This window comes from Triplophysa rosa, linkage group LG5 (assembly GCF_024868665.1).
Source record: "Triplophysa rosa linkage group LG5, Trosa_1v2, whole genome shotgun sequence".
Lineage (NCBI taxonomy): Eukaryota > Metazoa > Chordata > Actinopteri > Cypriniformes > Nemacheilidae > Triplophysa > Triplophysa rosa.
In genome coordinates this window covers 20,539,792-20,554,431 of record NC_079894.1, presented here as the reverse complement: position 1 = coordinate 20,554,431, position 14,640 = coordinate 20,539,792, and the positions used below count along the sequence as shown (strand labels likewise).

The 14,640-nt window shown below is 40.5% G+C and overlaps 1 protein-coding gene across 2 annotated transcripts in view; it reads left to right on the top strand.

Annotated features, from left to right (window-relative positions):
- Positions 1–11,673: 11,673 nt before the first annotated feature.
- The window catches only part of adcy8 (adenylate cyclase 8 (brain)), a 55,232-nt gene continuing 52,265 nt past the window's right edge, over positions 11,674–14,640 (top strand). For both annotated transcript variants that reach the window (XM_057333442.1, XM_057333441.1), the window contains exon 1: positions 11,674–13,392. In XM_057333442.1, coding sequence (XP_057189425.1) covers positions 12,526–13,392 — 867 coding nt within the window. In that variant the 5' untranslated portion in view covers positions 11,674–12,525. The remainder of the gene's footprint in view (positions 13,393–14,640) is intronic.

Sequence of the window (14,640 nt, the reverse complement as noted above, 5' to 3'; positions counted from 1 at the left end):
ACACAGCTACATGCCTACTCCATCCAGGCCTGATATTATTTCTCTTATTCTTGTGCGATATAACTTGCTACAATTGTAAACAGCATTCACTATATCATTGTACGTTGAGCAAATGTGTGTGTGATGCTGTACATCCTTACAATTAACATCACTACACATTAATGCATCTTTGGGTATAATATTACTCAGAAGCTTATCTGTTATCTATCATAATAAGCCACAAGATCTTCCTTTGTACTTGCTGACCAATCCATTTTTGCAGTATTTATGTCAATCTCATTATTAGATACCAGAGTGATACGACCAACATTTATAATCATAGAAGATACTGTGCCATATAAAATACTCATACACTCCAAAGAGGCATGAGCATAAGCAGATGATAGCATGATGTGGTATTCCAAGCCTCACTTACATAAGTAAAACTATCCACAGGCAACAGCACTTTACTTGACAATCCAAAATTATTATCGTGACAAAACTGAACAATATGATTAGCAAATAAAGAAGTCTTATCTGAAATGTCAGCATTCATAACCCCAACAATACACTAAGTAGTAACATTTTTTAAAAATGAGGTAATAAAAGCAAGTCTTAAATACTCATTTTCATTGTGATGACATTCATTAGTTGTATATACATTAAGAATAACAAATTCCTTTCATGATGAGTAAACTGTATCGCAATACCCTAGTAAAATTATATTCTCATAAATTGTCTAAACCATGTTTCAATCTAATAACGTCCTACAGGTTTGTGTGAGGGTTATGTTTAGAGCTAGTCAATGAAAAATTGTACTGTATGAGAACAAGAGAATATTAAAACCTGCATTTCTGACCTGATCAGAACCTAATATCATGTCTTATTACATAAACCTGTCACTTACTACTGTACATATCAAACCAGTCAGAATCAAATCATTTGCAGTAGTCACAATGTGATGCATGTAATGTCTGCCTGTGACAGACCTCCTCTGTATAACTGGATTATATTAGGATAAACCATTCCAGCTGCCTAAACTATGAGGGCCTCTGTTTGTGTGTACTGTGTGTGTGTGTGTGAGAGAGAGAGAGAGAGAGAGAGAGAGAGAGAGAGAGAGAGAGAGAGAGAGGACCAAATACACAGATAAAGACCTTTGCTTCACAGGAATTGGGTGTGATTAAGCTCTATTTTATCCAAGCATCTGCTAAAACAGACACACATGTGCCCACAATTCTGTGTAATTTTACAGTGTTTTTAATGTTTAACTAAATTGCAACATACTGGAGTGAGACTATAGTTGCATGAAACACATACATAATTATTACTGAAATGCTGCCTGAATAATCCTATTTCTTCAGTAATCTCTTATCAAATCTGTGGTTTGCACACCAACACTCACACACACATTTTCTGCCTCATTGATTATGGTGGTACTGCAGAACATGAGCATGATTGATTGAGCATGATGGTTTAGCTGTATGTGCATAGGAAGCTGGTATTGTCATTCAGTAAAGTGCTGCAGTTAACTGATTATTGCACTCAATAATCTAAAGATGTGTATTGCAGCCCAGCCTCTAAAATATTTTAGGCAACATTTCCTTAATTCTTGTATAATCTTTATTTTTATTATTCCCTTATAGTTCAATTATTATATCAGCTTAGACTCATTAGAGAGACGTAAAATCAATTTTGTCCACCATGAATTAGTTACTGTAAAAAGCTGAATGTAATAATGTTTGTTAATGAGATTAAAGGGATACGATACTCGTTCGATACTGTAGACCATAAAATACTTCTAGATCGCTTACACAATTATACCGGTATTCAGGGACAGGCACTACAATGGTTCAGATCTTACTTATCAGACAGACATCAATTTGTCCATTTAAATGGGGAATCATCAAATCTAACGCAAATAAATTATGGATTACCTCAGGGATCCGTTTTAGGACCCTTGCTATTCTCCATATACATGCTGCCCCTTGGAAACATTATTAGAAAACATGGAATTAGCTTCCACTGTTATGCAGTTGATACTCAGCTATAATATATCTCATCAAGACCAGATGATTCCTTCCAACTATCCAAATTGGCAGAGTGCATCGACGATATAAAGCATTGGATGACTTGTAATTTCCTTCTTTTAAATTCTAATAAAACAGAAATATTACTTATCGGACCAAAGACACGTGAGCAGAATATTTCGGATTATGACCTGCAAATTGAAGGCTGCACTGTTACTCCAACAAATACAGTTAAAGACCTTGGCGTTATATTAGACAGCAACCTGTCATTTAAAAATCACATCTCAAATGTCACAAAAACAGCCTTCTTCCACCTTAGAAATGTTGCCAAATTGCGAAATATTTTATGTGTGGCTGACGCAGAGAAGCTTATTCATGCATTTGTGACCTCAAGACTTGACTACTGTAATGCACTGCTTAGTGGTTGTCCTGCAGCATCAATAAACAAACTACAGTTAGTTCAGAATGCAGCTGCCAGAGTTCTAACCAGGTCCAGAAAATACGATCACATAACCCCAATGTTATCAACCCTTCACTGGTTACCCATTAAGTATCGTATTGACTTTAAAGTTCTTTTAATTACTTATAAAGCCTTAAACGGTTTAGCCCCTACCTACATAACAGAGCTTCTACCACACTACAACCCATCACGCTCTCTAAGATCTCAAAACTCCAGACTTTTGATAACACCTAGAATAACTAAATCCACCAAAGGGGGTAGAGCTTTCTCATACGTAGCACCTAAACTCTGGAATAGCCTCCCCGATACTATTCGAGGGTCAGACACACTCTCCCAATTTAAATCTAGATTAAAGACACATCTTTTCAGCCAAGCATTCACTAATACATAGCTAATGAACAGCAGCTACGCTAATTATTCTCTTTCTGTTTCTGCCCTCGCCTCGGGATGCCCATCCCGAGGTAGGGAGAGATTCCGCCAGGCCCAGATGAACGTCATATGCCCATCCACAACTAGAGATTACGCCAGCTACATCGGAAAATCCCGTGCCATCCTCCTGCGAGAGCCTGCGGACTGACTGACCATCCAGCTCCATCCAAGGCAATTCCATCACCACCCAAGAAAAAGGCGACCATCTGGCCGGCCCAGCTCAGACAATTCCATCCCCAACCGAGAGCAAAGACGGACTACCTGTCACATAAATGCTAAATTTACAATACTTGGTATTTAATGCTAAACTTACATCACACGACAGCAGTTTGAAGTTATGGCTGCACTCAGTGACTTTGATTGGAGGTAGCTGGGTGGGTGTTGTAGGGAGTGGGGGGGCTTGTTGGTTGTGGTTCGGGGCGTTTCATTTGTTGGGACTGTGTGGATCTGGTCTGGTTGGTCTTGTTTTGTGGTCGATGTCGGACAACAGAGGAATAAAGTTAATTATGCCATTACTACTTTTCCCTGGTTGTTCCTCTGTTGTCTGTTGTTGATCACGGAATGGGACCGGGTTGGACCTGCACGGTTTCGGCGGGTGGGGCTTCCTGGGTCGCGGCTCGTGGGCTCTCCCTGTTCTTCGTGGACGTTGCTCGGTGGCTTTGGTCGGGGTCACTGAGTGCAGCTATGACACGTCAGAGGAGATCTGGCCCTCCCGGCTGAGCCTGGTTTCTCCCGAGGTATTTTTTTCTCCATTTATTCATCATTAGAGTTTGGGTTCCTCGCCACAGCAGTGCAGTGTTGGCTTGCTCACCGGGAGACTGCATTTATTTATTTATTCATTAGATATTATTTATTATGATGATCTTGCTTGGTCTATAAACACCATGCACTGTGCTGTGTTTTACCTTTCTGTGTTTTTCTTATTTGCTCCTGTAAAGCTGCTTTGGAACAATGCACATTGTGAAAAGCGCTATATAAATAAAATTGAATTGAATTGAATTGATACTTCACCCAAAAATGAAAATTCTGTCATCATTTACTCACCTTCGAGTTGTTCCAAATGTGTACAAATTTCTTTGTTCTGAATCTGATGAACACAGAGAAAGATATTCATCAGAACAAAGAAATGTATACACATTTGGAACAACTCGAAGGTGAGTAAATGATGACAGATTTTTCATTTTTAGGTGAACAAACTTGTATACGGTGCAGGTCTCATGCATGCAAGTTAGCAACAAACATCTTAAAGTAATATTTTACCCCAAAACTATAATTCTTTCGTATTTCACACACGCTTATGTTGTTCCGAGCCCCTGTGATTTTTTTCTCGTCTGACACACACCAATGCTATGATGTACTTTCAGTGTATGTAAAGAAATTTGCAATGAGAATCTCTAAAATTTCCCTTGTTGTGCTTCATGCAAGAAACATGTATGGATCATGATGAGTAAATTAGTTGGTTTGAACTGTACCATCCAATTAAGAAAACCAGTAATGCACAAACCAGTATCTCCACATTTAAGCATGTTTAGCTTCACACAGAGCTTAAGATCAATGCCGACCCATAGAACAATGTGTGTGAGGGAAAGAGAGGCAGTTTGATTTTTCTCGTCTCCTGAGGGGGTTTGACTAGGGCTGGGAATTGATTCCAAAAAGAATCGATTCCTTGATTCCAAGGCGTTGAGAATCAAGAAAGGAATCGACTCCTCTTTAAGAGCCTTTATAAGCACAAGCCCCGCCTTGACTAAATCACATTAGTTTCTTGTCTAAAAAATTACAGACTTCAGAAAAAAAAACTAATGGATGAAGTCTAGAGCTGCATAACATAATGTTCTGCATTCATAAAAGCAAAAGCTTTGTTTGCACACACAATGCAGATATATCATCCATCCTTACAATAACATCAGCCATCGTGACCGTGTAATTTCTTTAATATTTTTTATTTATTTCTATTGTTTCATTCATTTATTCATTCATTTACTGATTAATTTGTTTGTTTATTGGCACATTTATCTATTTATTAATTTAAACCTAAGTCATTTTCAGCGCAAATCCACTGTATGCAGAGCGGAAAGATCTGCATAGATCTGCATGATCTCTAGAAATCTGTCTGTCATTTACACTTACAGTATGTGCACAGCATTCTTAATACAATTTACTGATTATCGATCTGTCTATCTAGATTCTGCAAATATTTTTGTGTACACTGCTGAATAACTTTAAAAATAGTTAATAGTAATTTGACCTGTGCTTTTTGAAAACAGCTAGTAAATAAAAAAACTGAGAAAGCTTATTAATGATATTATGATACATTGGAATTGCAGGACAAGATCGACATATTTGGTTAAGGTTTGGGGTATAGAAACAATAAACGATTAATAAATGTAAAAAGTGACAGATTAGAAAATTGTATTGCATTAAAAATGTGTACATTTTTTAATTACAAATAAAAATGGAATCAAAAACAGCAGCTAGATATCGATTCTTGGAATAGATTCTTTCGATTCCCAAACCAGGAATTGGAATCTACTTTTAAAAAATCTGAATCGAACAGCCCTAGGTTTGACATTTTTCACAAACTCATAGCATTTTGACAACTATTTGGTGTTCAGACAGAATCTATGTGGATGTATTACGGACTAAACAAGCAGGTTACTGATTGAGAGCGACTACTGAATATTCCCCCAATGAGGTAAAATATACTCTGCTAATCTCCTACACATTATTTGGTGTAAAAATAACACTGGAAGGCTAAAAATCGTATTCTTAAAGGGATAGTTCACCCAAAAATAAATATTCATCATTGTCATCAGATGTCATCATTTACTCACCATTATGTAATTTCATACCTGTATAAGTTACTTTGTTCTGATGAACACAGAGAAAGATATTTGGAAGAATGTTAGTAATTTTCAGTTCTGGGACATCATTGACTAACATAGTAGGAAGAATTAAATGGTAGTCAAAGGTGCCCGAGAACTCTTTGTTTTTCTAAATTCTTATTATGTGTTCAACAGAACAAAAAAATACAATATTTTTTTCCTACTATGGTAGTGGATGATGTCCCAGAGCTGAAAATTGCTAACATTCTTCCAAATATCTTTCTCTGTGTTCATTGGAACAAAGACATTTATACATGTTTGAAACAACCTGAGGGTGAATAAATGATGACAGATTTTTCGTTTTTGGATGAATTAATGTCCCAAATGTCTGAGAAGCTTAAAGTGAGAATTAACCCCAAAATGAAAATGTTGTCATCATTTACTCACCCTCTTGTCATTTAAAACTTTATGACTTTCTTTCTTCTGCAGAACACAAAAGAAGATATTTTGAAGAAACTTGGTATCGAACAGCTAACACCGTCCAGTTAACAACAATTTTCAAAATATCTTGTTCTGTGGAAGAAAGAAAGTCATAGAGGTTTGAAATGACAAAGGGGTGAGTAAATGATGACAAAATTTATATTTTTGGGTGAACTATCCCTTTAGATCAGAAAATCTTGCAATTCATGATGCTAATTTTGGTCTACTTAAACTTTCCCTCTACATGCATTTATTCACACAATGCTCATACAGTATGATTACGTTTATGTTCCTTGCAGATGCTACCAGAACATGCTTATATAAGTAACAGCCCCCCAGGGCAGGTACAAGTCAAGTGCTAAATTTAGCCCCCCAGTACCAAGAATGATACCAAGATAAACAAACCTGTCAGATAATGCTAGTCATTAGGAATGAGTCAGAGGGTCTTGTCAAAGTGAAATACGACTGCAGTGCAGCCGGGAGAGGAAGGAAAAGCCTGAGCTTGAGGGTGATGAGTGGTATTCAGATGCACCTAGAGTGGAATACAAAGATCTGAGATAAGCAGAAAGAAGGGTGGCATGAATGTAGCAGCAATATGAGGCTGTTGGGTTGGATGATAATCGTGAAGGTCTGGTGTGGATGGTGAGAGAACAAACATTCAACCCTGTGAAACCCTGTGGAAGAAATGGGGTTATCATAAGTTAGTGCTAATTGTCCTTTTTTTGCCCTCTTTTTTTTATGTTCGCCTCACAACCTCGTCTTTTAATTGCTCTTAATGTTTTTACACACATTTTCACTTTTTTATACATGAGTGGACATCTGAAAGGTCAAAGTAAATGAGGATGGTCCACTATAGTGTCCTCTTAAGTGGTTAATGTGCAACTGTATGTGACCTCTATGCATGAAAGGATAAGATAGTAAAATTTATCTTTCTTTTGTTTCACAGATTTCTCAAACATTAACCCAAACTCGTGCTCAATTTCTTACTCTCCTTTTGTTTTTCTTTTTACGTCCCTAAGTTTGTGTAAACAGTATACACTTTATATGGAATTAAGCAATTGACTTGGAATTTTCAGTGATTTGTACGCTTCAGTGAAATTCACTCTCTGCAAAATGGCTCAATGCTCTGACAATGAAATGAGATGTACTAAAAGTAGTGTACTTGTAGAAATGTCAGGCATATTTTATGCCAAATAACATCGATTTTGAACACTATTCAGAGGGAAATGACTGCAGGGTTTGTGAAAAGCTGTCAGCTCTTGTCATGTTACTCTCTGCAAACAAAAAGACTAGTCATTGTTCGAATGTATCATAAAGAACAGATTCATCTTTTTACTATTTTGCTTTAAATAAACGATTTGACAGAGGATGGTGCCTTTCAGAAAGATCAGAATAGATTTTTTTCACAAAAAATAAATGATGCATTAGGTCACTTATGTCAATGTCAAATGTCCTATTATACATAAAATGTCATTTTTCTGAGAATGTTAATAGGTTTCCATAAAGTCTACGAGTGTAGTTCTGCATTTGCCCTTATGTGTTGCATGTACTGAAGTTGACAAAAGTGGCACCAAACCAAATTGTAAAAACATTGTTTTCAAAATGGGTCCAACACTCTTCCCATCTGCTGTTGTTTAAAAAACTGCAATGTACTGTAGCTTCTGCCTGCTGTGATCCGAGATGGTAACTGGGGCAAGGTCAAGTTCATCTTTAAGAACTTCTTGATTCCAAAAATGGTAATGCTTTTAAATTATTGCTTGCTGATTTTGCCTGACATTTATTAAGTTAAAGTAAAAGTGATAGTTAACCCAAAAATGAAATTTCGGTCATCATTTACTCACCATCTTGTCATTTCAAACCTGTATGACTTTCTTTCTTCCGCAGAACACAAAAGAAGATATTTTGAAGAAAGTTGGTAACAGAACAGCACTGGACCCCATTCACTTCTATTGTATGGACACAAAACCAATGCAAGTGAATGAGTGCCAGTTAACAACATTCCTCAAAATATATTTTTTGGGGTTCTGGAAAAATTATATAAAATAAAATGACTTTGAATAAAACGATTTACTTTCAAAACTTATTTGTAAGTCTACTTGCAACAGGTGCCTACAATTCTCAAGCTGGTATTTGGCTGTTGACTAATGTCATTTTTTATATCATGTAAACATGATTTCTCATCCAGTAATTATTCTTTCAATTATTTTTTATACCTTATATTTCAGGGCATTCTGGTTATGTTCCAGTATTATTAGGTCTCTGTGGTGCTGACTTAAGAAAAGAACAGATTTGATATGGAGGCCTTTTATTATTTATAGTTTCTTTAAGTGTTTTCTCTCGTCCTATAAAAACAGCCACTCTATCTCTCTCTCTCTCTCTCTCTCTCACACACACACACACACACACACACACACACACACACACAACATGTTGGCTCTCTCTTAAAGGGAAGTGGAAAAAAAGTGAAAAAAAAGCTAAATGAAAGAGAGATGTTCACGGTAGAGGAGCTATAAAAAGAGATAGAGAGACTGTGAATTATGAAGCAGATGAGAGAGATGCAGATAAAAAGGCACATGTGTGTATTTAATTATCTGCGATTTCTTATTTGAAGCATTAGTCTGCTCACTTTTTCCTACATGTCTCATAGTATCGGCAGCATGTGTGAAAGACGCTGGACTCGGGGGCTGAGTTTGTGGATCACTCCCACGGTTCTGGAACCTTAAACATCTACAGCAGAATGGGCTGACAGGTGGCTGAGTCCAACACACACACACATACATGCACTACACACAAGGGAGCGCAAGCACACATTCAACAGCATGTTAGCAGAAACGTGGGTGGATTCATGGGAACAACTCAGTTTTAAACATCTAATTTTTCTTAGTTGGTCACTGGCCTCCTGACCTTTAGACTTTTTAGAAGTGTTGATGGCAGATTATTCACTTGATCAAGATGTCATATTACATTTATGCCTCGAATGGGTGTCTGTCTGTCAGTCCGTGTGTGCGTGTACTTGTACGGCTGCTCTCTACTGCCTCCTTGTGTCTTCTGATGTATACAGGAAGCTCTTTACCAGCAAGCAAATTCATGTATGTATGTATGTATGTGTGCGGGGGTAATCAGAGGGACACAATGACATCAAGCAGAGTGAATTAAACTATGACCAGTCATTTAATTGTAAACACCCCTACCATGAGAAATACAAATTAAGTACGTAACAGACACACACACCAGGTCTTTCCAAGCAGATATTCTATAATTACACAAATGTGTCTGCCGAGTAAAGAGTGTCCTTCATGCTTATCTGAGCCCAAACACTGTGTGTGTGTGTGTGTGTGTGCGCGCCTGTGTGTGTGTGTGCGTGCGTGCGTGCGTGCGTGCGTGCGTGCCTGTGTGTGTGTGTGTGGTAGTGCTGTTTCTGCAGAAGTGCTAATGTGTTTTCGCTGTCATTTCAATGGCATTTTAGGGGAGAATTCCACACTGTGCTTTCAGTAGTGAGTGGGTGTGTCGAGGTGCGTGTACGTGTCGTAACTTTCTACTTTTTGCCTTCTCGCTCACTTATACACCGAATGGCATAATGGAAGGTGGGAGAGAGCGGTGTGTGCTTGTGTGCTGAGTCATATCACTGATGTCTTTGTTATTATCGAGCCATGATCCCAGACAATAATTGTTGTAATCAAGATGTTTTTAGCACAGGCCGGTGAATTTTAAGAGTCTGTGTCTGTGTTTGGGTTTATTTGGCAATTGTGTGGGGATATAGGCTAATTGCTAATTGAGAGAGAGAGATCTTACTCTTATGCCTCAATAGGATCATCTCAAATGTCACACTTTAATTGGAAACCAAACACACGTTCCGTGAACACCACAATGGACAAACAGGCATGCGAGCACACATACACATTAAATTTATGGGTCTGGCACAGTAGCAACAGTCACAGGCTACTATAAAAATAAACAGGTGAGAAAGAATGTTTTGCAAAGCTAAAAATAATGATAATGTCTGATGCTTTCTCTAAATTCACCTATGTTCGTATGTTTGCCGCCATATTGTGCTTTGTGACAATCCCCCGTTTTCAGCCACATAGACTGCACAACACACGTAAATACTGTCTTATAGCAAGACATTCACAGACACGTGTGCATCACTATGGAAAGCCAGGCGGGTCAAAAACGCGCGAATTTTAACACGTCAACAACGCGTAAAGTACGTGTTGTTTGCGCGTAGAGTACGTGTTGTTTGCGCGTAGAGTACGTGTAGTTTACGCGTGAAAAATCGACGCGTATTCTACGCGCAAACAACACTTATTCTACACGCAAACAACACGTACTCTACGCGCAAACAACACGTACTTTACGCGTTGTTGACGTGTTAAAATTCGCGCGTTTTTGACCCGCCTGGCTTTCCATACATCACCCCTCCTTCCTGTGACTCTGTATTGTACTATACTGAGTGCTTGACAATTAATAGGTTTGGATGTAAATGTGCAATATACAGTATCTCTTACTCAGTGAATTTAGCAACGGGCTAAAAATGGATGTGTCAGATAAGAGTCAACCAAAATGTGTAGTGTTGGGTGTCCTTCAGCAATAAGGATGGGAACTGTGGACTTAATGCCACACAAGTCATGGACTGTTATGTGCAGGTTTAATGGAACGTTTTGTCTTATTTACGTCTTAAATAATACAGCCCGTGGTCACTCTTCTTTCTCTAGGGGGAATAGCAGCATTCTGCAAAACCAATTCCTAAGTTTGGAGTGATATGAGTGAAGGCAATTGTTCAAGTGTAGATTTAATTTATGTAGCCTCCAGTTTACCAGTTTTTATAAGCAAACAGAAAAGGCAGAGTAAAAGGCACGGGAGTGAGTAACGCAGATATAAACTCCACAAGACTCGAGCCCCTCGCATGGTACAAACCCAAAAAAGAACGGCGAGTGGGGGATGTGATGAGTCACTCGCGAGGCCCTGTCGGTCCGCTTTGATCAGCCGCAGCCGGGGTCTCGCGCTGTAAAATATTTTTAAAAGACGAGTAGCCGGTGAGTCACGATAGCGGTGTTCGAAGTAAGTGTGTTATGTTGCTAAATATATCCCGATAAATTCGTTAAAAATGCTAAAATCATATTTCAATATAAAACTTGTTAAGATACACGTTAATATGAACAAAAATAATGTTTTAAAATTTCACAAAAAAATTAATAATCGATTCTATCTACAATTTTATATACAACTTATTTCCCATTTTCAAAACATATATTAAACTAAAATAAGTTGTGATCCATATTCTCTGCCCCACACTGTTCCGTCTTCCGTCTTTCATCCTCGCGCTCCTTTGTGGTGCTTGGGGACGAAACAAAAGCTGCGCGGGGTGGAGAAGAGGCAAGGAGCGCGTGACGTCGGTAAGACTCACACACTCATCTCTCTCTCTCTCTTTCTCTCTCTCTCTCTCTCTCTCTGTGTAAATATCAGATCCACCAGAAGAGCTGACGGACTGATGGCTTCTGTATAACACAGATGCTCTCAGTATCAGGCAATTTACAGACTTAACCTGTGCTGCCTTTATTTTGTTTTAGCTTTATTTGACCTAGCACTCCCATTGGCTGTTTATTCTTTGCTATCTGCTTTGTGTTTATCCGACCAGACAGACCCATAACCGAGGAGCCCTAAAGCGTGCCCCTGATTATGACAAAGCTTCTTGGAGTCACTTTTTGAGAAAAAAATATACGGGGATTGATTCATCACGGCTCTACAGAAGACGTACATAACGGTAAGAGAGCAGGCTATATGCTGCGCGAGGGGTCGGAATGGCGCTGTGGAAAGGACTCTTCAAAATTCTTCCACCTTGGTTGAGATAAAGCAGAAGCACACCTGCTGCAGAACGAGAGAGAATAATACGCGCATAACATAAAACCCACATCTTATGTACGTCAGACCGTGCACTGCTCAAAGATGTTCGCGCGCATCGCAGTGCGTTAACATGCGCTGTTTTTCAGCACGCGAGCTGGCGCATGCCATGCTGTAGCGCTGCACATCCTGAGCCGCTGCCAAATGGCACGGACAAGCGCGACCACATCGAACTGACGGAATAGACATACGATGCTGTCCAAAGACGCGTTTCTCTCAGCGTGAGCGGTGCGTGATGATGAACGGCTACTGCCATGGGACCAGTCAGCTTGCCCCCGCGCGAGGAACCGATGCGTTCTCCACTTTCCGTGGAGTCCGAACCTCACCCACCTCGATGAGCACACTCGGCTAGCTTTCACCCTTTCTCACACACTATTTATTTATTATTAAAGCACATAGATAGGACCTACATAAAACACGTGTGGAAACAATGGAATTATCTGAGGTTCGCTGTTCCAGCGCGAGCGAGGAGCTTTACAGCATCAACAAAACCCCCACCAACAACAGCGGGAACCGACCAAAGCGTTTGCTGTGGCAGAATGCCGTGCGGCACATCACCGAGCAGCGCTTCATTCACGAACACGTTCACAAACCCGTCTCACCGGACGAACCTCACGCGCAGGGCTCGCGCAAACACTCAGCCGGCAGGACCTCCGTGGGCGACAGGCACAATAACGGCGGCACAAAAGTCTTTCCCGAGCGCTCGAGCAGCGACCTGGGTTTCTTGCAGATTGATTGCGCACCCAGCAACTCCGATTTCTTCCTGAGCTGGGGCTACACCTACCGTGGGGTCATTTTCCCCACGCTGCGCTACACCTTCAAGTCCAGGGACCTCGAGCGCCTATACCAGCGCTACTTCCTGGGCCAGCGGCGGAAGTCCGTGGTGGTTATGAACATTCTGGACGTGGTGACCAAGCTGACCCTGCTCTTGCTGCACCTGACCTTGGCGTCCACGCCGATGGACCCGATCAAAGGAATGCTGCTGGGATTCTTCACGGGCATCGAGGTGGTCATCTGCGCTCTCGTGGTGGTGCGCAAGGACACGAGCTCACACGGTTACCTGCAGTACAGCGGCGCGGTAACCTGGGTGGCAATGGCCACGCAGATCCTCGCCACGGGACTGGGATACGGGTTGCTCGGAGATGGGATAGGGTACGTGCTCTTCACACTGTTTGCCACCTACAGCATGCTGCCGCTGCCTCTCACCTGGGCTATTGTTGCGGGACTGCTGACCTCTGCGCTGCACATCGCGCTCCAGCTGGTGGTGACCCCTCGAGCTCAGATCTCTACGAATCAGGTGAGATGAGAGTCTACAGTAAGCACGCTCGAGATATCTGTCATCAGCAAGGCGCAAGTCTGAGCTCGTTGACAGACAGAGGAGGTCACACACATGCACACGCACATGTTTGACCTTAGTCACACATAATTGTCGTATAAAGGCTTGAGTATGATCATCTTAATGATTTTACGACGGTAAATAATGAACTGAATGTTTACTCTACACATTCCTCCGAGCCTGACGTTCGGCCTTTATGCTCGTGCGCAATTGTCGCTGTCCACCGCTGTGGTGCTGAAAGTGACATTCTAAGGTCGTTGGTCTGCATCGTACGGTCTGTCTGAGATATCGATGTCTGTTTACATTTTTGCGGTCCAAATTTTGTAGAGGTCAGCAAAGGTCAAAAGGATCTTCAGCGAGCTGGTGAATGCGGCAAAGCAGACTTGTTAGAGCGCAGCACACAGTTATTCATTTCAATAACTTCGGAGTGTAACGCAATTGTTATGAGAGATTTTTTAATATACCTGAAGCAAAAGCTAATAAAAATTCACAAAAACAATAAGATATGTCTGAACATGAAATGTGTATGTGTTATCAGATCAACAAAGCCTGTCTGTTTTTCTCTGAAACAATATGAGATTCTGAAGACAAGCTTGGCTAAGGCCAGATCAGCGAACATGTGAGCATGTCAGAGATCGTATATCTACATTTAACTCATAGGAATTGTCAGTTTGCAGTTCACCTGCACACACACGTAAGCATACCAAGAGCGTACACACACAAACAAGTCGACTGCTTTTACACACAAACAACAGCAAAGAGGCAGGAAGACAAGTTAATAATAGGTTGCAAAGATTATTCACTGTGATCACAGCAGACAGAGAGAGAGAGAGAGAGAGGGGAGTTGTTTGGAATCGTTTCACACAGATTCTGGTAAAATCCAGTTGTCTATGAACTCAAGCAAGCAGAGGATACCTTATGGCTCTAGCAGAAGCAAATACTGTATGTGTGTGTGTGTGTGTGTGTGTCCAAGCAGTGGTCGAAGATGCTGTGAGGTAGACTGTAAAAATAGCAAGCGTGGGAGGGAGATACGGAGAAGGGCTCTCTGACTCACACACTTGTCTGCCAGAATTTCTTCGTATCCTATCTCCTTTCTTTATACAGGACACACGCACACCTGACCACACACCTGTTGCAGTGTTTAGTGCTGTGTGCAATGTCGTCAGTGGCGGGGTAAGACGGACGTCACACGTCAGTTAGCTGCAGTTC